At 44.8% G+C, this 21,280-nt stretch overlaps 1 protein-coding gene across 1 annotated transcript in view; it reads right to left on the reverse strand.

Moving 5' to 3' along the window:
* Positions 1-14,004: 14,004 nt before the first annotated feature.
* The window catches only part of LOC132394691 (immunoglobulin gamma-1 heavy chain-like), a 41,966-nt gene continuing 34,690 nt past the window's right edge, over positions 14,005-21,280 (reverse strand). Inside the window, exon 10 of the mRNA XM_059971074.1 lies at positions 14,005-14,279. Within this exon, the coding sequence (XP_059827057.1) occupies positions 14,276-14,279 (4 nt within the window). The 3' untranslated portion in view covers positions 14,005-14,275. The remainder of the gene's footprint in view (positions 14,280-21,280) is intronic.

Here is a 21,280-nt window from a genome sequence, read left to right on the forward strand (position 1 = left end):
TATTCTGGATGGAGAGGGATGAGTGTGGCCTTCTTAAGGCATCACCTTGCAGATGTGCTCAGTGTTGGTGAGGGATTTACCTGTGTTGGAGCTGCCTGAGTTTATAACATAGGCATAGATATCTACAGCATGTTACAGGCCCTTCGGCCCACAATGTTGTGCTGACCATGTAACCTACATGGTTTACAACACTCAGCAGCTCTGTACCTGAAGTGGTGTGAGCATATAAAACAGAAAATGGTGCCAAACCTTCGAAGGCCAGTCACAGAAGAGGAACAGAGTGAGTGCCTTCCCACAGAGACACCAGCAATTCCCTCAGTGCTTTTCTGCAACATGGGAGCAACCAACCTTCCAGCCATTCACTTGCAGACATCAGGAATTGCTGGGAGGACAGAGGTGCTGATTGACAGTTACGGATCAGTTTCACCTCTGACACAGCATGATTCTTCTCTGGAGCGACGGAGGCTGAAGAGAGATCTGTCAGAGGTTTATTAGTTTACGAGAGGCACAGACAGAGTAGATGGTCAGTCCCCTTTTCCCAGAGTTGAAATTTCTAATACCAGAGGGAATGTATTTAAGGTGAGAGGTGGAAAGTTCAAAGGAAATATGAGAGGCAAGATTTTTTTTGCACAGAGTTGGGTGGCTGGGGATGCCTGGAAAGTGCTCCCTGTGGTGATGTAGAGGCAGAAATATTAGAGACTCTTCTAATATCCGGGGGTCTATTCCCCGGATTCTATTCGGGGGTCAGGTAGGGGAAGTGGATTGTCTGAAATGCCAGTGAGCCTATTTTTGAGCAGTGGCTGGATGGATCCCAGCTGAGCTGGAGAGGCAGCACCTCTGCCGTGGCAAGCTCCGGTGTACCCGTGTGCCGGCACGTACCCTCTGACGCCAGGCTCGGCTGGCGGCAGACGTGTTGCTGTGAAAGTGAAGCGACGTCTCGCCAGGTGTAGTGGCCAGGAGACGGCGACACATTAAGCTGCCGAGAGCACCACTCACTACCTCACCTTCTGCTTCTGGCCCGGGTCCACCGCTACAGCTGTAGAGGAACGGGACCAAAATATCAGGGGCGCCAGTGGAGGGTGTAAGCTGTATGGAATCAGTCAGTGCATCAGGCACGCAAAGACAGGCACAGACACAGACAGACACACACAGATATACAGTAGATAAACACAGAAACATAGAGATACACCCAGAAAGACTCATATAAACACACAGCAACACAAGGCACATCTATAGATATATAAACCCACAGAAACAGAATACACATTGGCCCGATACAAAGGGACACGCACTTCAGCGCCCGCTGACACAACAGCCACGGACGTTCGCGCAATGTACCTTCATTCTCGCTTCTCTGTCATGGGGAATTCGGTTTGCTTTTACTGTGGGTTCTGGAGTGGCTGATGAATCTGATGTGGAGCCCATGGACCCTCCCAGCAGGAGTTGACTGATGAGGTGAATGAGGTGGTTCAGTAGGGGTTGCTCCTTCCGCTCCTTACAAGAAGCTCTGGGTATGCGGATTGAGATTCACAGCACCATTCCAAATCTTCCTTCCCCGCTCAGCTGTCGTGGCTCAGAGATTCCCAGTACACAGAGAGCTGTTCATCCTTACCAAAGCTTTGAACACGTCCCCAAATCTTTATTTCCATCAGCCTGGCCATGCCCTTTTCGTGCTGCTGCCATCAGGTGGAAAGTACCCGTGCTCGGGACATGAGCACTAGGTCCAAGAACAGCTACTGCCCCTCAACCATTAGGCTCTTGATCAAAAATGAATAACCATACTCATTCGATTTCTGGTATTCCCACAACTGTAAGGACTTTTTATCTTGTTATTTCATGTGCTCCTTATTTGTTGCTATTGATTTATATGTACATTTGCAATACTTTGTTGTCCATTGATCCAATTACAGTCACTGTTCTATAGGCTTGCCAAGTATGTCCGCAGAAAAAGAATCTCAGGGTTGTATGTGCTCTGATATGTACTCTGATATTAACTTTTACTTTGAACATTCAATTTTGATCTTTTCCTGGTACCTGCTTAGAGCCTGTTTCAGGGGTCAAGTGTTGTATGTGCAGGGGGCAGGGACTGCCTCTCACAGTTCACACCCACATACACAGATGAAGTCAAAGAGAAACAAAGAGACACATACTGACACACATATATAGACAGACATGCAGTTACAACTTCCAACTGCACATCAGCTTCCTCACAGCCCATCTGCAGCATATTCCACCAGTTACCCCCTCCAACCTCCTTTGCCCCCCATTGGGAGCTCCCTGCATACTTCCATCAGCCTCCATATAAAAGATGTCCTCCTTTGTCAGCAATATCGGTGACTACTATACATTTCTGGCCCAGGTGCTTGTTCCCCGCCCTCTCTCGTCTCCCAATAAGTATGACTACCTTTTCCTAAGTTGGAAGTTGGAAGAAGTTGGAAGTCTAGAGCAACACACACAAAATGGTGAATGAATTGAGCAGGTCAGGCAGTTTCTATGAAAATAAATAAAGAATTGATGTTTTGGGCTGAGACGCTTCATCAGGACTGGAGAGGAAGAAGGTAGATCACTGGAATCTTAACCCAGCATGTAAGAGAAATTACAATGAAAGGACAACAGTGCCTGGACTTCTATAGGGGTTTGGAAATTCTCAAAATGACAATAAAACTTTGACAGACCTCTGTAGATGTTTGGTGGAGAGAATATTGACTGGGTGCATATGGAAACAACAATGACCTTGAGTGGAAAATCCTATAAAAAGTGGTGGACCCAGCCCAGTCCATCATTGAACACATCTACATGAAACACTGTGGCAGAAAAGCTCATCTGTCATCAAGGATTCCGTGACCCAGGACATGCTCTCTTCTTGCTGCTGACATCAGGCAGGAGCCTAACCCTAATGCGAGGGCTCACACCACCAGGTTCAGCAACAGTTATTGCCCCTCATCAGGCTCTTGAACCAGTGGGGATAACTTCACTCAGCTTCACTCGCCTCATAACTGAAATGTTCTCACACAACCTATGGACACTCACCAGGACTCTTCATCTCATGTTCTTGATATTTATTGCTTATTTATTTATTCTTATTATTTCTTTCCTCTTGTAGTTGCAAAGTCTTGTGCACACTGATTGAATGCCTGTTTGATCCAGTCTCTCATTGATTCTATTATGGTTATTATTCTATTATGTATTTATTGAGTATTCCCACAAGAAAGGATGATATGGTGACAATAAATTTAATTTTGATCTTAAATTTACTTTGAACTTCAGAATATGCTGCCAAGTGTGATGCAGAAGGCAGGAGAGACATCCATGAGGGTCTTAAACAGGGGCATGAACGTGAGGGAAATGGAAAAATATGGGCATCGTGTAGGCAGAAGGGATCAGTTAAGTTGGGCATTTGATTACTAATTTGTTTAGCACAACATCATGGTTCTATAAACAGAAGTGATTCTGCAGATGCTGGAAATCCAGAGCTACACACACAGAATGGTGAAGGAACTCAGCAAGTCAGGCATGTCTGTAGAAATGAATAAACAATTGATGTTTTTGTCTGAGACCCTTCACCAGGACTGGAAAGGAAGGGAGAGGAAGGTGGGGGGAGGGGAAGGAGTACAAGCTTGAAGCTCGGTGGGTGGGGATGGGGGGGGGAAGAAGTAAGAAGCAGTGAGGTGATAGGTGGAAAAGGCAAAAGGCTGGAGAAGAAGGAAACTGAAAGGAGAGGATAATGGACCATGGAAGAAAGGGAAGGAGGAGGGGTACCATGGGGTGAAGATAAGCAGGTGAGGAGAAGAGTTAAGAGGGCTAATTGGGGAATTGAAGAAGAGGGAAGGGTGAGGGGCGAGTACCTTCTTCCTCTCGATCAAGCATCAGCAGCAGTCTCTCTTTCAGGAGAGATGGGGGAAACCTGATGGGAAATGTTCCCAGACCTTGTATCTTGCCAATAAATTCCATTGAGTGTTTTCCCCAAGACATATACCATATACCCAGCTCCCCAGGAGCAGTCAAACTAGGTGTTCAAGGCAAAGTGCCAGAGTCGACAGGCCAGGATTTTAAGTGGCAGTGAGTACAGGGCTCTGCATCACCACAGCGACAGAACGAGGACGCAGCAGTCTTTCCAAAAGTTGAGAAGTTTGGGACTTACAAATAGCTGTCACGTAAGAATACGGACTGTCCAGGCAGTGTCCAGATTTCCTATTAGCTGGCCTGGATAGATTGGGAAGCCTTACACTGATGCAAAATAATGTAAAAGATCTGAGATCTCTGAGATTGAGGCAGGCAAGGCTCCCCACCCCCATTCTAATGACCTTCTACGGGAGCTCCATCAAGAGTGCCCTTCCTGGCTACGTCATTGTGTGGTATAGAAGCTGCAAGGCCCTGAGGAGGATAATAAAAACTGCCGAGGGGATCACTGGGGTCTCCCTCGCTCCTACTTGTGACATCACCGGGAGCAAAGGGCCGAGGCATTGTTGTGGATCCTTATCACCCAGACCACAATCTCTTTTCCCCACTACCATCATGAAGAAGCTACAGAATCAACATGTCGAAGACTACCAGACCAGGTAACAGCTTCTTCCCTCTGACTAATGAATACCCTGCTACCTTTGAGGTCTCGTCACTAGGACAGCGAGCTGTTCACTGTTTACCTGTGCTACACACAACATACAATTTGAATTATATTTTAATTAACTTATTTATGGTAACATTTTGGTTTATGTGATAAGTGCTTTGTGGGTACGTTGTGGTCCAAAGAAATATTGTTTTGTTTTTTGTATCTATGTACTGTCAAACTACAAGCTTGAATTTGAATTTCAAAAGCTTGAAAATGCCTTCTGGACAAATTCCTGTGATGCCAAGTTAGCAGTTTCTGATGTAGATCAAGAAACTGGGAAAATCAGGCTCCTGGCAGTTGATCAGGAAACACAGCTCTGTGTGAGTGATACCCAGGAAATTTGCAGATGATGAAACTCTGAAATATTGTCAGGAAATAATAAACAAAAAAGATTCTATCGATGCTGGAAATGTTGAGCAACACACACAAAAGACTGAGTAAGCTGAACAGGTCAGGAAGCATCTCTGGGAGGGAATAAACAGTCAAGGGCAGCACTTCTCAACCGGGGGTCCATGGACCCGTTGCTAAATGGTATTGGTCCATGGCAGAAAAAAGGTTGAGGACCTCTGGTCTACAGATTGAAGATGAATGTTGGCCTGAAATGTTGACCGTTCATTCGCCTCCATAAAAACAGGAAAAACTTGCAACACCTACAACTGGACAGCCTGTGACAGGAGAGAAATAGAGGACAACTTTGACAGGAGTTCAGTAATGGCCAAGTGCCGAGGGAAAGACATACAATGAACATTTCAATGATAAACACTAGGCCAATAGAGCAGCTAAATTAAGTCTCTCAAACTAACTAAAAACTGACACGAGAACTTCTGTAGATAGAAACATAGAAAACATTCAGCACAACACAAGCCCTATAGCCCACAAAGCTGTGTCAAACATGTCCCTACCTTAGAACTACCTAGGGTTTACCCACACCCTCTATTTTACTAAGCTCCATGTAGCCATCCAGGAATCTCTTAAAAGATCCTATCGTTTCCACCTCCACCATCATCGCTGGCAGCCCATTCCACACACTCACCACTCTGCATAAAAAACATACCCAACATCTCTGTACCTACTTCCAAGCATCTTAAAACTGTGCCCTCTCTTGTGGCAACTATTTCAGCCCTGGAGAAAAGCCTCTGACTCATCACGATCAAAACCTCTCTTTGTCTTGTACACCTCAATCAGTTCACCTCTCATCCTCCGTCACTCCAAAGAGAAAAGGCCGAGTTCACTCAACCTCTTCTCATAAGGCATGCACCCCAATCCAGGCAATATCCTTGTAAATCTCCTCTGCACCCTTTCCATGGTTTCCACATCCTTCCTGTAGTGAGGCGACCAGAATTGAGCACTGTCCACCGTGGGGTCCTATATTGCTACAACATTACCTCTCAGCTCTTGAACTCACTCCCATGATTGATTGCCAATGCACCATATGCCTTCTTAACCACAGAGTCAACCTGCATAGCAGTTTCGAGTGTCCTATGGACTCAGACCCCAAGATCCCTCTGATCCTCCACACTGCCAAGAGTCTTACCATTAATGTTATATTCTGCCATCATAATTGACCTTCCAAAATGAACCACCTCACACTTATCTGGGTTGAACTCCATCTGCCACTTCTCAGCCCAGTTTGCATCCCATCAATGTTCTGTTGTAATCTCTGACAGCCCTCCACGCTATCCACAACACCCCCAACCTTTGTGTCATCAGCAAGTTTACTAACCCATCCCTCCACTTCCTCATCCAGGTCATTTATAAGAATCACGAAGGGTAGGGGTCACAGCACATATCCCTGAGGCACTCCACTGGTGACTGACCTCCGTGCAGAATCTGATCCATCTACCACCAGTCTTCGTCTTCTGTGGACAAGCCAATTCTGGATCCACAAAGCAATGTCCCCTTGGATCTCATGCCTCCTTGCTTTCTCAATAAGCCTTGCATGGGGTACCTTATCAAATGTCTTTCTAAAATCCACATACACTACATCTATTGCTCTACCTTCATCAATATGTTTAGTCACATCCTTAAAAAATTCAATCAGGCTTAAAATGGATGACCTGCCTTTCAGAAAACAATGCTGACTTTTCCTAATCATATTATGCCTCTCCAAATGTTCATAAATCCTGCCTCTCAGGATCTTCTCCATCAATTTACCAACCACTGAAGTAAGACTCACTGGTCTATAATTTCCTGGGCTATCTCTACTCCCTTTCTTGAATAATGGAACAACATCCACAACCCTCCAATCCTCCAGAACCTCTCCTGTCCTCATTGATGATGCAAACATCATTGTCAGAGGCTCAGCAATCTCTTCCCTCGCTTCCCAGGGTAGCCTGGGGTACATCCCATCTGGTCCTGGTGACTTATCCAACTTGATGCTTTCCAAAAGCTCCAGCACATCTTTAATATCTACATGAAGCTTTTTAGTCCACTGCAAATCATCCCTACAATAGCCAAGATCCTTTTCCATAGTGAATACTGAAGCAAAATATTCATTAAATTCCTCTGCTATCTTCTACAGTTCTAGACACACTTTTCCACTGTCAACCTTGATTGGTCCTATTCTCACATGTCTTATCCTCTTGCTCTTCACATATTTGTAGAATCCCTAGGGGTTTTCCTTAATCCTGTCCACCAAGGCCTTCTCTTGGCCCCTTCTTGCTCTACTAATTTCATTCCTGCTAGCCGTATAATCTTCTAGATTCCTATCATTACCTGGTTTTTTGAACCTTTTGTAAACTCTTCTTTTCTTCTTGACTAGATTTACAACATCCTTTGTACACCACGGATCCTGTGCCTTACCATCTTTTCCATGTTTCGTTGGAACATATCTACTCAGAACCCCTGAATATTTGCCGCATTTCTTCTATACGTTTGCTTGAGAACATCTGTTTCCAATTTAAGCTACCAAGTTCCTGCATGATAGCCTCATATTTCCCCTTACTCCAATTAACTGTTTCCCTAGCTTGTCTGTTCCTATCCCTCTCCAATGCTATGGTAAAGGAAATAGAATTGTGATCACTTTCTCCAAAATGCTCTCCCACTGAGAGACCTGACACCTGACCAGGTTCATTTCCCAATACCAGATCAAATACTGCCTCTCCTCTTGTAGGTTTATGTACATATTGTGCCAGGAAATGTTCCTGAACACACCTAACAGACTCTACCCTATCTATACCCCTCACTCTAGGGAGATGCCAATAGATATTCGAGAAATTAAAATCTCCCACCACAATGATCCTATTATTATTATACCTTTCCAGAATCTGTCTGCCTATCTGTTCCTCGATGTCCCTGTTACTATTGGGTGGTCTATAAAAAACACCCTTCCTATACCCACAAATACTCCGTAGGCAGCCCCCCATGACTACCTCCTTTTCTGCAGCTGTGACACTATCTCTGATCAAGAGGCTTAAGAGGCTTTTAAGATGCTTTTAGAAAGGTACATGGAGCTTAGTAAAATAGAGGGCTATAGGTAAGCCTAGTAATTTCTAAGGTAGGGACATGTTCGGCACAACTTTGTGGGCCAAAGGGCCTGTATTGTGCTGGAGGTTTTCTATGTTTCTATGTTTCTAACAGTGCCATGCCCCCACCTCTTTTGCCTCCCTCCCTATCCTTTCTGAGACATCTAAAGCCTGGCACTTGAAGAAGCCATTCCTGCCCCTGCACCATCCAATTCTCTGTAGTGGCCACAGCATCATAGCTCCAAGTGCTGATCTATGCTCTAAGCTCATCCGCTTTATTCATAACACTCCTTGTATTAAAATAGACACAACTCAAACTATTAGTCTGAGTGCGTCCCTTCTCTGTCACCTCCCTTTTGCACTGTCTCCAAGCTTTCTCTATTGTGAGCCAACCTCCCTTTCCTCCATCACTTTAGTTTGGTTCCCAACCCCCAGCAATTCTAGTTTAAACTCTCCCCAATGCCCTTAGAAAACCTTCCAGCCCTCGTATTCAAGTGCAACCCATTCTTTTTGTACAAGTTACACCTGCCCCAGAACAGGTCCCAATGATCCAGAAATCTGAAACCCTGCCCCCTGCTCCATTCCCACAGCCACACATTTATCCTCCACCTCATTCTTTTCCTATACTCACTGTCACGTGGCACAGCCAGTAATCCCGAGATTACTACCTTTGAGGTCCTGCTTCTCAACATCTTTCCTAACTCCCTGTAGTCTGTTTTCAGGACCTCTTCCCTTTTCCTACCTATTTCCTCCTTTTTAAAAAAGGAGGGAGAGAGAAGCCGGGGAATTATAGACTGGTTAGTCTGACGTCAGTGGTAGGGAAAATGCTAGAGTTGGTTATCAAAGATGTGATAACAGCACATTTGGAAAGAGGTGAAATCATTGGACAAAGTCAGCATGGATTTATGAAAGGAAAATCATGTCTGACAAATCTTATAGAATTTTTTGAAGATGTAACTAGTAGAGTGGATAGGGGAGAGCCAGTGGATGTGGTATATTTAGATTTTCAAAAGGCTTTTGACAAGGTCCCACACAGGAGATTAGTGTGCAATCTTAAAGCACACGGTAGTGGGGGTATGGTATTGATGTGGATAGAGAATTGGTTGGCAGACGGGAAGCAAAGAGTGGGAGTAAACAGGACCTTTTTGGATTGGCAGGCAGTGACTAGTGGGGTACCACAAGGCTCAGTGCTGGGACCCCAGTTGTTTACAATATATATTAATAATTTTGACAAGGGAATTAAATGCAGCATCTCCAAGTTTGCGGATGACACGAAGCTGGGCGGCGGTGTTAGCTGCGAGGAGGATGTTAAGAGGATGCAGGGTGATTTGGATAGGTTAGGTGAGTGGGCAAATTCATGGCAGATGAAATTTAATTTGGATAAATGTGAGGTTATCCACTTTGGTTGCAAGAACAGGGAAACAGATTATTATCTGAACGGTGGCCGATTAAGAAAAGGGGAGATGCAGTGAGACCTGGGTGTCATTGTACACCAGTCATTGAAGGTGGGCATGCAGGTACAGCAGGCGATGAAAATGGCAAATGGTATGTTGGCATTCATAGCAAAAGGATTTGAGTACAGGAGCAGGAAAGTTCTACTGCAGTTGTACAAGGCCTTGGTGAGACCGCACCTAGAATATTGTGTGCAGTTTTGGTCCACTAATCTGAGGAAAGACATTCTTGCCATAGAGGGAGTACAGAGAAAGGATCAACTGGATCGACTAGGCTTATACTCACTGGAATTTATAAGATTGAGGGGGGATCTTATTGAAAAGTATAACATTCTAAAGGGATTGGACAGGCTAGATGCAGGAAGATTGTTCCCGATGTTAGGGAAGTCCAGAACGAGGGGTCACAGTTTAAGGATAAAGGGGAAGCCTTTTAGGACCAAGATGAGGAAAAACTTCTTCACACAGAGAGTGGTGAATCTGTGGAATTCTCTGCCACAGGAAACAGTTGAGGCTGGTTCATTGGCTATATTTAAGAGGAAGTTAGATATGGCCCTTGTGGCTAAAGGGATCAGTGGGTATGGAGAGAAAGCAGGTACAGGGTTCTGAGTTGGATGATCAGCCATGATCATGCTGAATGGTGGTGCAGACTCGAAGGGCCGAATGGCCTACTCCTGCACCTATTTTCTATGTTTCTATTTCGTTGGTACCAATCTGTACCACGACGTCTGGCTGATCTCTTACCCACTTCAAGATATCATGGACGTGATCAGAAACATTGGGTTCCCTGGCATCTTGGAGGCAAACTATCACCTGCGTCTCTTTCCTGCATCCACAGGATCGCCTGTCTGAACCCCTAACTATAGAGTTCCCTATCACCGCTGCCATCCTCCTCCTTTCCCTACCCTTCTGATCAACAGGGCCAGACTGTGACAGAGGCATGACCACCGTTGCTTTCCCCAGGTAGGCCGTCTGCCTCAACAGTACTCAAACAGGAGTACATATTGTTAAGGGGGACAGCCACTGGGGTACTCTCTAGTACCTGCTTTTTGGCCTTTCCTCTGCTGACTGCTACCCACTTCTCTGTCTTCTGTTGTCCAGGGGTGACTACCTGCCTTTAGCTCCTCTCTATCATCTCCTCGCTCTCCCTGACCAGACGAAGGTCATTGAGCTGCATCTCTAGTTCCCTAACTCGGTCTCAAAGGAGCTGCAGATCGACTCACCTGGTGAAGATGTAGTCGTCTGGGAGGCAGTGAGTCTCCAGGACCTCCAATATCTGACACCGATCACAGAAAACCGGCCTCGCACACATACTCTCTGTCTTTATTTTAAACAGATAACCTACCTGGCCTTGACTCTTTATCACCTAAGCCCCATTGAGCCAAAGCCATCTTACTCTGTCTCCCACTACTATGACACCCATTCCTCTGATGCCCAATCTGTAAATCTGTCTTCCTTTTAAACTCTTCCCGCTGTTCTCACTGGCCAACCACCACGTGCTTGCTCCGTCGTGTCCCATTCAAACCGCTGAAGAAATAACCTGGATGCTGGAAATTCAAGCAGCATGTACAAAATGTACGAGGAAATCAGCAGGTCTATGGGAAAGAGGAAAAACAGTCAGCTGTTTACAGTCATTTGGGGTGATGAAGGTGAGGGGTGTGTGTGTGTGTGTTTGTGTTTTTGGGAGTGTGTATATGTGTATATGCTTGAGGTAATGGAGGTGAGGTGTGTGTGTGTGTGTGGTGATGCATGTGGTATGTGTGTATGCATGTATGCGTGTGGGTGTGTGTGTTATGTTCGTGTATTTGTGGTGATGGCCATGGTGTGTATGTGTGCATGTGTGTGTTTCAGGTGGAGGTTATGGGTGAGTGTTTGGACTGATGGTGCCTTTGTGTGTGTGTTTGTGATGCTGGAGATCGTGTGTGTTTATGTGTGTCTTTGGGTTAATGGCTGTGTTGTGTTTGTGTGAGTGTGTTTAGGGTGATGGAGGTGGTATGTGTATTTGTGTGTGTGTTTGTTTGTGAGTGTCTATATTTCTGTGTGTGAATGAGTGTGTGTATGGGTGTGCATTTGCAATAAGAGGTGGTGTGTGTGCATTCTCATGTGTGTTTCAGGTAAAGGTTATGTGTATGTCTGTGTTTCTGTGTCTGAGTGAATGTGTGTGTACATTTCCAGTAGTAGAGATGGTATGTGTGTGTTTGTCTGTCTGGGGTGATGGTGTGTTAGTGTGTGTCTGTGTGAGTGAGTGTTGCATGTTTGCGGTAATAGAGGTGGTGTGTGTGTGTGTGTGTGTGTGTGTGTGTGTGTGATTGGAATGATGGAGGCCTACTTTGTGAGTGTGTCATGGGTGATGGAGGTTGCGTGTGTGTCTGTGAGATTGTGTTTGGATTGATGTAGATGCTGTGTGTACATGCACATGTGTGTGTTTGTGGTGATGGAGATTGTGTGTGTTTGTGCTTGTTTGTAGTGATGGTGTGTTTGTGGTATTGGAGGTGGTGTGTGTGTATATGTTTGTTTGGGGTGATGGTGCATGTGTGTGTTTGTGCTAATGGAAGTGCTGTGTGTGTCTGTGTTTGGATTGATATAGGTGGTGTGTGTACATACACGTGTGTTTGTGGTGCTGGAGATTGTGTGTGTTTGTGTGTGTCTTTGGGGTGATGGCTGTGGTGTGTGTCTATGTTGTGCTTGGGGTGATGATGTATGTGTGTTTCTGTGTGTGAATGAGTGTGTGTGTGTGTGTTTGTTGTGATGGAGATGGTGTGCTAGTGTGTATGTGTGTGTTTCAGGTGGGTTTGTGTGTATATGTGATGGAGGTCTGTGTGTCTGTGTCTGTGTCTGTGTGTTTGGGGTGATGGAGGTGGTGTATGTTTGTGTGTGTGTGCGCGCACGTTTGTTTCAGGTGGAGGTTTGTGTATGAGTTTGGGGTGATGGAGGTGGTGTGTGTGGGATGGAGTTGTGTATGTGTATGTTTGTGTTTGGGGTGATGGAGTTTGTGTCTGTATGTGTTTGTGCTGTTGGAGGTGGTGTGTGGGTGTATATGAGTTTGGGGTGATGGAGGTGGTGTGTGTGGGATGGAGTTGTGTATGTGTATGTTTGTGTTTGGGGTGATGGAGTTTGTGTCTGTATGTGTTTGTGCTGTTGGAGGTGGTGTGTGGGTGTATATGAGTTTGGGGTGATGGAGGTGGTGTGTGTGGGGGTGGAGTTGTGTATGTGTATGTTTGGGGTGATGGAGGTTGATGCATGCATGCATTTGGAGTCATGTCGATGAGTGAGGCTTTGGATGTGGGTTAGTTGGTTGGGTGACGGTGGGTCAGTGGAGGCCCCACAGTTGTAATCCATTCGCGGAACACTATGAAAGCAGTGGTGATCGCTGATCGGGTTTCAATTCCCACCATTGTCTGCAAGGCATCTGGAGGGTCTTCCTGGGACCACCCGAGTTTCCTTCAGCATTCCTCCAACATTCTAAGGACGTTCAGGTCAGAGATGCTAAGCTGTGGGCATGCTATGTTGAAACCTTAGGGTGGATGATACCTTTGGGCTGTCCCCAGTGCAGTTATTGAAATGTGTTGGTCATTGACGCAGAAGAAAAGGCTTGTGTTTCGATGCGTGTATGACAAATGAGGCCAATCCTAAAAAAGAATCATTCCCTCTGGAGAGAACGTTGTTTCCATTCAAAATCCAGGGTGCAGAGTTAATTGTCCAGCCTCAGCTGTTGTGTCACACAAGAGGATGTTTAAATGTGCAGTTCTGGTGTCGAACACGGGATACACATCAGCATTTTTGTCCATGAGTGTCTGTCAGCACCAGTCTGACCACTTTGCAATTTCTGGGTATTTATTCGTGATTTATTTCATCAGCTGCACTGTTGGTCCCCAGCTACCATTGTGAGATTTTCTCACTCTGAATTATCCTCTGAACCATCAGGTGTTTAGCATTCTGATATTTAACATGCAGGTGAAACAAACAATGACTTGCAGCATTACAAATTAAATCCTTCAGTTTATCAGTAGTTGGTTTCTATGCTGCATCTGGTCTGATTTCAGAAGCACTTTCCCTGGCGAATTCATTTCAAAGCCTTCTAATACAAACCATTGTGTAATGCTTTGTAATTGCGTGCGCTGGCTTTCTGACCTGTTGGTATAATTTATTCCAAAGCCTGTTATTACAAACCATCATGTAATGCTATGTCATTGCGCGTGCTGGCTTTCTGGCCTGTTGGTGTAATTCATTCCAAAGCCTGCTATTACAAACCATCCTGTATCGTTTTGTCATTGTGTGTGCTGGCTTCCTCACCCATTGGTATAATTCATTCCAAAACCCGCTATTACAAACCATCATGTAATGCTTTGTCATTGCGTGCGCTGGCTTTCTGACCTGTTGGTATAATTCATTCCAAAGCCTGCTATTACAAACCATCATGTAATGCTTTGTCATTGTGTGTGCTGGCTTTCTGACTTGTTGGTATAATTCATAAATAAATAAATAGGCAAAAATGTTATTGATTTATTTGAAGCTTGCAGGATCTGAAAGGACACTTTGGGGTTTTTTATTCAAAAGGCCAACAGTTCAATAAGCATACGTGCCTGCTTTTAATTAACAGAATATTGGTAGATCAAAGAGGGATAACTGTGTTTATTACTTCTCGATCAGGACTGGAAAGGTAACTTCTTGAGGCAAGTACAAATATCACTCCGGTTGTGTCAGTTCAGTCCGGTGGGAATTTCAGGCAATTGGAAAATCTGCCCTTGGGATCCTCAGCTGAAAGAGAGAGTGACTTCAAAAGATCAGACATGAAGCAACCTCACAAACACAAGACTGAATGACATTGTACCTGTGTTACAAACGACTGATTTACGAATCATAGCATGATCCCCTTAAATTTAAGGCACTGTCTCGCTCTCTCGCTGTGTATGTGTGTCTCTCTCTCTCTCTCCCCCTCTCCTTTCTCTCTTTCTACCCCTCTCTCCCCCCTCCTCGTCTCCTTCCCTCTCTCTAAACCTTTCTCGAAAATTAGAAGCAATTCTGAGATCTTTTCAATGAAGGCCTAAACCCTGGGGAAGGTGTGAAGGAGCAGGACTGGAATCGGAGAGGGGAACAAACTGTTTTCTTCAGAGCAGGGAAGGCTAATGAGAGATCTGACAGAGCTCTTCAGAAACATACTGGTGCTCTCTTGGTTGCAAAGGCAGAGGAACAACAGAAGGCTGAGAGATGAGGTGGAAAATCGTGTCAGAGAGCCCGAGAGTTATAGAACTATGAAGCATGGAACTCATCCATGGCAAATTTGCGAAGAGCCTAACTAATCTACACAGACGGAATAAACAGCTGGTAGTTCAGGCTGAGACTCTTCATCAGGCCGAGTGTCTTTGTCTGTTTGTTTATTCTTCTCCATAGTTGCTTCCTGGCCTGCTGGGTTCCTCCAGCACACTGTGTTTGTTGCTCTAGGCTGCCAGCATTTGCAGAAACTCTAGCATTTATGTCCAACTAATTGCCAGCCTTCGGCCCATATCCTTCCAAACGTTTCCAATCCCCGTGACTGTCTGAATTCCTAATGATTTCCTCCATCAATTACTCTGGCAGCTTGTTCTGTATACTCATGCTCTGTGTGAAAAGGTTTTCACCTCTGATCTTAAATCCAAATGGAGATATTTTAGTCATGGAGTTATACAGCATGGAGACAGGCCATTTGGCCCAATGGGGCCATGCTGACCATAGCATCCTCCCTGCTTGTCCTGGTTGTCCTTCTTCAGGCCATTTAGGCCCTTCCCTCCATTTCGGTATTCAAATGTCTTTAAATGTTGCAACCATACATGTTGCCACTTGCTCTGGCAGCGCATTCCAGGTACCCAATGTAAATAAGTTACTTCTATCATCTAATATCTGTGTCCTCTAGTTTTCAACTTCCCCAACCCTGAGAAAAATTATCAATATTCTTCATAAGTTTAAAACTTCTTGGAAGTCACTTCTCATCCGCCTATGACCCAAGGAATTAAAGATTCAGTATGGCCATGTTCTCCCTACATCTCATTTGCTCTAGTCTAGGCGGTATCCTTTTATATTCCTCCTACACCCTCTGTGGCTTGACAATATCTTTGCTATAGCAGGGTGACAAAAACTGTACATGATACTCAAAGTGGGGTCTCATAATGATGTATAATTGCAACATAAAGCTCCTGCTCCTAAAGTTAACGCCCTGACTGACAAGGCTAGCTTGCTAAATGCCTTATTCACCAACCCGTCTCTGTGCACGGCCGCTTTTATCACACTGTGTACTTGTCCCTCTGCTCCACAATAATCGTCAGTGCCCTGTATAGGTCATACCCTGGTTTGAACGCCCAAGGAACATTATCTCGCAGTTAAAATCAATTTGCCACTGTTAGCCCATCTTCATATCTGATCAGCCTCTCTTTACAACTTGCTTCACAATCAACAAAACCCCCTAACACAGTGTCAGCAAACTTGCTAATGGTGCCATGTACTGTACATTTGCATTGAAATCCAAGCAAAGAATAACAAAGGTCCTAACAATACCCCACTAGTCACAGGCCTCCGGCTGGAGAATCAACCATCAAGCATCACCCTCCGCTTCTGACCATTCAACCAATTTTAGGGAGTAAGTTAGAAAGCTGAAAATCAGGACCTCCAGGGTAGTAACCTCTGGATTACTGCCCCTGCCATGCGAAAGTGAGGGTAAGACTAGGATGATTTGGCAGATGAATGTATGGCTGAGAAACTGCTGCAGGGGGCAGGGTTTCTGATTTCTGAATCCTTGGGATCTTTACTGGGGAAATTTATGACTTGTACAAAAGTGAACTGTTACACCTGAACCCAAGGGAGACCAATATCTCCGAGGGCAAGTTCGCTAGAGATTTTCTGGAGGGTTGATGCTAGTTTGGCAGGGGTATGAGAACCAGAATGATAGTGCTGAGTATAGAGTAGTTGGCTTACAAACAGAGGCAGTGTGTAGTGAAACTTCTACAAAGGAGAGGCTGACAATAGGGCAAAATTGCAGTCAACAGTATGAGTTGTGGTGGACAAAGTCAAAAGGGGTGAGTTCAGGAATGAAGATTTTATATTTAAATGTGCACAGTGTATGGAATAAGGTAGATGAACTTGTTGCAGAATTGCAGTTAGGATGTTGTGGCCATCATGGAATCATGGCTGAAGGAAGATTATAGCTGGGAGTTTAACATCCAAGGATACACATTGTATTGAAAGCACAGGCAAATAAGCAAAGAGGGTGGCTCACTCTGTTGGTTAAAAAAAAGAAATTACATCATTCGAAAAAGGTGACACAGGGTTGGAAGGTACCGAATTGTTGTGGGTAGAGCTAAGGAACTGCAAGGGTAAAAATGCCCTGATGGGAGTAATATACAGTCCCCAAACAGTCATAAGGAGATGATCTCCAAATTACAATGGGAGCTAGAAAATGTATATCAGAAGGGGAATGTTAAAATAGTCATGGGGGATTTTAATAGGAGGTAGATTGGGAAGATCAGGTTGGTGCTGGATCGCAAGAGGGAGCCTTTAATCCCTCTTGGTTCCTTGAATGCCAATGAGATGGCTTTTTAGAGCCCACAAGGGGATCACCTATTCTGGATTGATTGTTGTGCAATGAATTGGAATTGATTGGAAAGCTTAAGGCAAAGGGACCCCTTAGGGGCAAGAGATCATAATATGATACAATTCACCCAGAAAACTGAGAAGGAGAAGCTAAAGTCAGATATATCAGTATTACAGAAGCATGAGAGAGGAGCTAGCTAAAATTGATTGGAAAAGGATACCTGACACGGGTGACAGTAGAACAACAATGGCTGAAATTTCTGCAGCAATTTGGAAGCTGCAGGATATATACATCCCTAAGAGGAGGAAGGGAAAGATGACACAACAGTGGCTAACAAGGAAAGTCAATGCCAACATAAATTCAAAGAGAGGTCATACAATAGAGTGAAAAGTAATGGGAAGTTAGAGGATTGGGAAGGTCTTAAAAACCAACAGAAGACAACTAAAAAGTCAAAATGAAAAAAATGAAATGCAAAAGTAAGCTAGCCAATAATATTAAAGAGGATAACAAAAGATTCTTCAGATGCATAAAGTGCAAAAGAAAGGCAATAGTGGATATCAAAATTCTGGGGAGGTAGTAATGCGAGACTAAGAAGTGGCAGATGAACTACAGAAGTGTGCTGGAAGTTCAAAAGTTCAAGAAGGATGAAGTGTATGAAGTTGTCATTATAAGGTAGAAGGTTCTTGTGAAACCAAAAGGTCTGAAGGTAGATATATCAACTGGACCAGTTGGTGTACACAACAGGGTTTTGAAAGAGGTGGCTGAAGAGATTGTAGGGGGATTAGAAAAGATCTTTCAAGATTGAGGAATTGTTCTGGAAAACTGGAAAATTGCAAATATCATTCCAATCTTCAAGAAGGGAGAAAGGCAGCAGAAAGGACATCATAGGCCAGTCTGATCTGGAGTTGATTGTTAAGGATGTAGTATCATGGTACTTGGAGGCACATGATAAAATAGGGTGTAGTCAGTATGGATTCCTTGAGGGGAAATCCTGCTTGACAAATATGAAGGAATTCTTTGAAAAAATATTAAGCAGGATAGACAATGGATAATTGGTGGATGTCGTGTACTTGGATTTTCAGAAGGCCTTTGGCAAAATATCACACATCGGCTGCTTAACAAGTGTGGCCTTTTATATATTGGTGAGACCCGACGCAGACTGGGAGACTGTTTCGCTGAACACCTACGCTCAGTCTGCCAGAGAAAGCTGGATCTCCCGATGGTCACACATTTTAATTCCACGTCCCATTCCCATTCTGATATGGCTATCCATGGCCTCCGCTATTGTCAAAATGAATCCAAACTCAGGTTGGAGGAACAAATCCTTATATACCGACTGGGTAGCCTCCAACCTGATGGCATGAACATTGACTTCTCTAACTTCCGTTAATGCCCCTCCTCCCCTTCTTACCCCATCCCTGGCATATTTAGTTGTTTGCCTGTTCTCCATCTCCCTCTGGTGCTTCCCCCCCACTTCTTTCTCCCAAGGCCTCCTGTTGCATGATCCTCTCCCTTCTCCAGCTCTGTATCACTTTCGCCAATCACCTTTCCAGCTCTTAGCTTCATCCCAACCCCTCTGGTCTTCTCCTATCATTTTGCATTTCCCCCTCCTCCCACTACTTTCAAATCTCTTACTATCTTTCCTTTCGGTTAGTCCTGACGAAGGGTCTCGGCCCGAAACGTCGACAGTGCTTCTCCTATAGATGCTGCCTGGCCTGCTGTGTTCCACCAGCATTTTGTCTGTGTTGTTGTTTGAATGGCTTTGCTAGTTTGGATGTCGTGAGGATGTTTCCTATGGTGGAAGAATCTAAGACCAGAGTCTGAGAATAGATGAGTGTCCTTTTATAAGGGAGAGGAGGACGAATTTCCTCAGCCACAGAAGGGCGAATCTCTGGAATTCATTGCCACAGGTGGCTGTGGAGGCCAAGTCATTGGGTATATTTAAGGCAGAGGTTGATAATTTTGTCAGGGTGTGAAAGAATATGGGGAGAAAGTGAGAGGTTGGGGCTGAGAGGGAAAATGGATCAGTCATGATGAAATGCTGGAGCAGACTCAATGGGCCAAATGGCTTAATTTTGCTACTATACCTTCTGGTCTTATGGTCCAGTTCTGAATCTACCCCTGCTCATAATGGAAGATGTTGTTCTAGCCTGACCCCTCTGTTTGCTAAATAGGTTCTTTTTATTTATTGAATTGGGTCTGTTTGTTGCTCTTTCTGACACTAACTCATTGGCAGATAATATTGGAAGTAAAGGCACTAAGTGACTTTAATACAACAATAACATGATAAAATAGGCCAACGTCAGCACGAGTTACTTCCAAGAAAATCGGTGGAAGTTGACTAATTAGATTTGCAGAAAGACTTTGAGCATGTGCCACCCATGAGGCTGCTTAACAAGATAAGAACCAATGTATTTCAGGGCAGATACTGGCATGGCTAGAAGATTGGCTGACTGACAGCAGGAAGAACGTGGGAATAAATGGGGCCTTTTTTTTGGTTGGCTGCTGGTAACAAGTGAGCCCGCAGGGATCGGTGTTGGGACAGCTTATTTTCACATCATACATGATTTGGATGCCAGAATTGAAGGCTTTGTGGACAAGTTTGCATACTATATGAAGATAGATGGAGGTGCAGTTAATGTTGTGGAAGCAGAGAGTTGGCAGAAGAACTTAGACAGATTGGCAGAATGGGCAAAGAGTGTATGGAGGTGTATATTCATGCCTTTTGACAGGAAGAATAAAGGTGTTGACTATTTTCTAAACATGGAACAATTTAGAAATCAGAGTAGGAAAGGGACTTAGGAATGCCTGAAGATTAACTTGCAGGTTGAGTCAGTGGTGCGGAGGGCAAATTCAATTTTAGCATTCCTTTCGAGAATATAAAATATAAAAGCAAATGTGTAATGTGTAAGACAGTTGTTAGACTGTAGTAGTAGTAGTAGTAGGCCTCCGTTAGACTCGATAGACAATGGATTTGCACCTTGGAAAGTCTCCAGGGCGCAAGCCTGGGCAGGGTTGTATGGAAGACCGGCAGCTGTCCAAGCTGCAAGTCTCCCCTCTCCACGCCACCGATGTTGTCCAAGGGAAGGGCATTAGGATCCAAACAGCTTGGCACAAGTGTTAGACTATATGGGGTATTGTGAGCAGTTTTGGACCCCATATCTAAAGCAGAATGTGCTATCATTGGAGACGGTCCCGAGAAGGTTCATGAGAATGACCCCAAAAATGAAAGGGTTAACCTGGGAATGTTCTGGGCCTGTACTTGCTATAACCTAAGAGACAAATGAGGAATCTCATTGAAACCAATCGAATATTGAAACGGCTAGACATAGTGGACTTGCAGAGGATGTTTCCTGTAGTGACAGAGTCTAGGGCCAGACGGAACAGCCTCAAAATACAAGGCTGCCTCTTTAGAATAAGATGAGCAGAAGTTTTTTTAGTCAGAGGGTGACAAATCTGTGGAATTCATAGCCACACAGCTGTGGAGATTGACGGATTGCCGATTAGTAATTACTGTAATTTGAGAGGGAGAAGCATAACGCACATGTATCTGTTACAAAGCCATAGCTTTCGTTTTTCTGTGGACTGTCTCTTTAAGCGAGTGCCGAAAGGAAGTGGGACTATGACGTCATGTCACAGGCTGACAGAGTTAACTGTGAACTTAACTGGAAGAGAGAGAGCGATCTGCAGTCAGTCGAGAGAGAGAGAGAGAGAGAGAGAGAGAGAGCGATCTGCAGTCAGTCTAGAGAGAGAGAGAGAGAGCGATCTGCAGTCAGTCCCTCAGTCCAGAGAGAGCGATCAGCAGTCAGTCAGTCTAGAGAGAGAGGGAGGAGGGAGGGAGGGAGGGAGGAGAGAGAGAGAGAGAGGAGAGAGAGAGAGAGAGAGAGAGAGAGAGAGAGAGAGAGATCAGCAGTCAGTCAGTCAGTCAGTCAGTCTAGAGAGAGAGCGATCTGCAGTCAGTCAGCCTAGAGAGAGAGAGCGATCTGCAGTCAGTCCAGTCGAGAGAGAACGATCTGCAGTCAGTCTAGAGAGAGAGAGAGCGATCTGTAGTCAGTTAGTCCAGAGAGAGCGATCTGCACAGTCTAGAGAGAGAGAGAGAGCGATCTGTAGTCAGTTAGTCCAGAGAGAGCGATCTGCAGTCAGTCAGTCTAGAGAGAGAGAGAGAGCGATCTGTAGTCAGTTAGTCCAGAGAGAGCGA

This window comes from Hypanus sabinus, chromosome 5 (assembly GCF_030144855.1).
Source record: "Hypanus sabinus isolate sHypSab1 chromosome 5, sHypSab1.hap1, whole genome shotgun sequence".
Classification (NCBI taxonomy): domain Eukaryota; kingdom Metazoa; phylum Chordata; class Chondrichthyes; order Myliobatiformes; family Dasyatidae; genus Hypanus; species Hypanus sabinus.